A 1,655-nucleotide genomic window follows, 5' to 3' on the forward strand; every position below is an offset into this window, starting at 1 on the left:
TGCCACAGGCTTGACCACAAACCTGTCAAAGAGTGACCAATACTTTCATAGTTTGCTTTTCTCAACCTGACAAGCAGCGGAACCTGAGCTGGTAGCTGAACTCACCATGTTGCTACAGGAGGAGGTGTCACAGTATGTGGCATCCCAGATGAGGGGCCTAACACCACGAAATAGAAAAATTGTCAAACTGTCAGGTTTCTTACTGTCCCCTCTGTCTAACCCCACTGGCTCAAGCCAGGAAGGGAAGCCTGCAGCGTCTAGGCCATGCTTTATAAAATGATATTTCAGGCAAGTGATTTGATCTGAGACAGTGAGGTGAAACTAAAACAGTTACAGCATGGAAGACACATATTAGTTTCAAATTTTGGTACAAGGCCAGCAATTTCAGGAGAGCTGGGTAAGTCGATTACATCAACCCCTGTTGCTCAACTGGTACTTATTTTATCAACCCTGAAAGGATGAAAGACAAAGTCAACTTGGTGGAATTTCAACTCAGAACATAGATGGTCAAAATGCCACGAAACATTTTGTCTGGCATGTTAACACTTCTGTCAGCTTGCTGCCTTATAGAACACACATTAACCATTTAAAAACACACAAAGACTGCGAAGTTTACTTTTCATTGTGTTAACTACAACCTGGTCACTAACACGGTTCAACTGGAAATGGTTTGTAGCAAAGCATGTTCATCAGTATATCTAAATTTCAAGGTTATAAATTATGTCTTTTTATCTATGTAGGTACATTAATAAGTTAGCCGACTGTAGCTACAGCAACAACACAACAACAGCAACAGCAACAACAAAAACAACAATACTACACTACATCATACACAACACTGCTCCTCACGTCTACAGTACAGAACACCTCAGCAATAGACTACAAAATAGTATTATATTAAATAACATCCTAATACTGTACTTAACAATATATCTACACATATTTTCAGAAAAGAATATATGATTTAAAAAAAGGTGGCAAGCAGGCAGAAACGTTAGCATGCTGGGCGAAATGCTTAGTGGTACTTCGTCTGTCTTTATGTTCTGAGTTCAAATTCCACCAAGGTCGACTTTGCTTTCATCCTTTCAGGGTCGGTAAATTAAGTACCAGTTGTGTACTGAGGTCCATCTAATCGACTGACCCCCCTTCCCTCCAAATTTCAGGCCTTGTGTCTATAGCAGAAAAGAATATTTCTAGACAATACAATGCAGCACCCCAATACGATATCACACAACATACAACATCTACACTAAACTACATCTCAACAACACACTAATGCAACAACTTCTACATTATATTACACAACATTGCTTTACTAAATTTACATGACATTCCTACCCTGCATTGCACAAGACTCCTCAGCATTTTATATATCTCCGTTCAATATATAGTCACAAATACAACCACCAATATCAACACGAACAACATCAATGACATCACAACCACCACTGACAACAACAACAATACCACCAATAACAGAGACAAATCATACTTACATACGTTTCCTGTATTGTTAAACCCAAAAATACTATCAAAGGACACTTCTTTTGGTAAGAGTCTACAAATAAAGAAACATCAAAAACATGTCTGACCAATGTTAAATCATTTGTTCATTCAGTCATATTTATGCACAGAAGACATATATATATATATAT

The 1,655-nt window shown here is 38.0% G+C and overlaps 1 protein-coding gene across 1 annotated transcript in view; it reads right to left on the bottom strand.

Annotated features, from left to right (window-relative positions):
- LOC106870967 (calmodulin-lysine N-methyltransferase) overlaps positions 1-1,655 on the bottom strand; it is a 106,820-nt gene that overhangs the window by 31,016 nt on the left and 74,149 nt on the right. The window contains exon 3 of the mRNA XM_014917214.2: positions 1,497-1,558. Coding sequence (XP_014772700.1) covers positions 1,497-1,558 — 62 coding nt within the window. The remainder of the gene's footprint in view (positions 1-1,496; positions 1,559-1,655) is intronic.

Source organism: Octopus bimaculoides, chromosome 11, assembly GCF_001194135.2.
Source record: "Octopus bimaculoides isolate UCB-OBI-ISO-001 chromosome 11, ASM119413v2, whole genome shotgun sequence".
Lineage (NCBI taxonomy): Eukaryota > Metazoa > Mollusca > Cephalopoda > Octopoda > Octopodidae > Octopus > Octopus bimaculoides.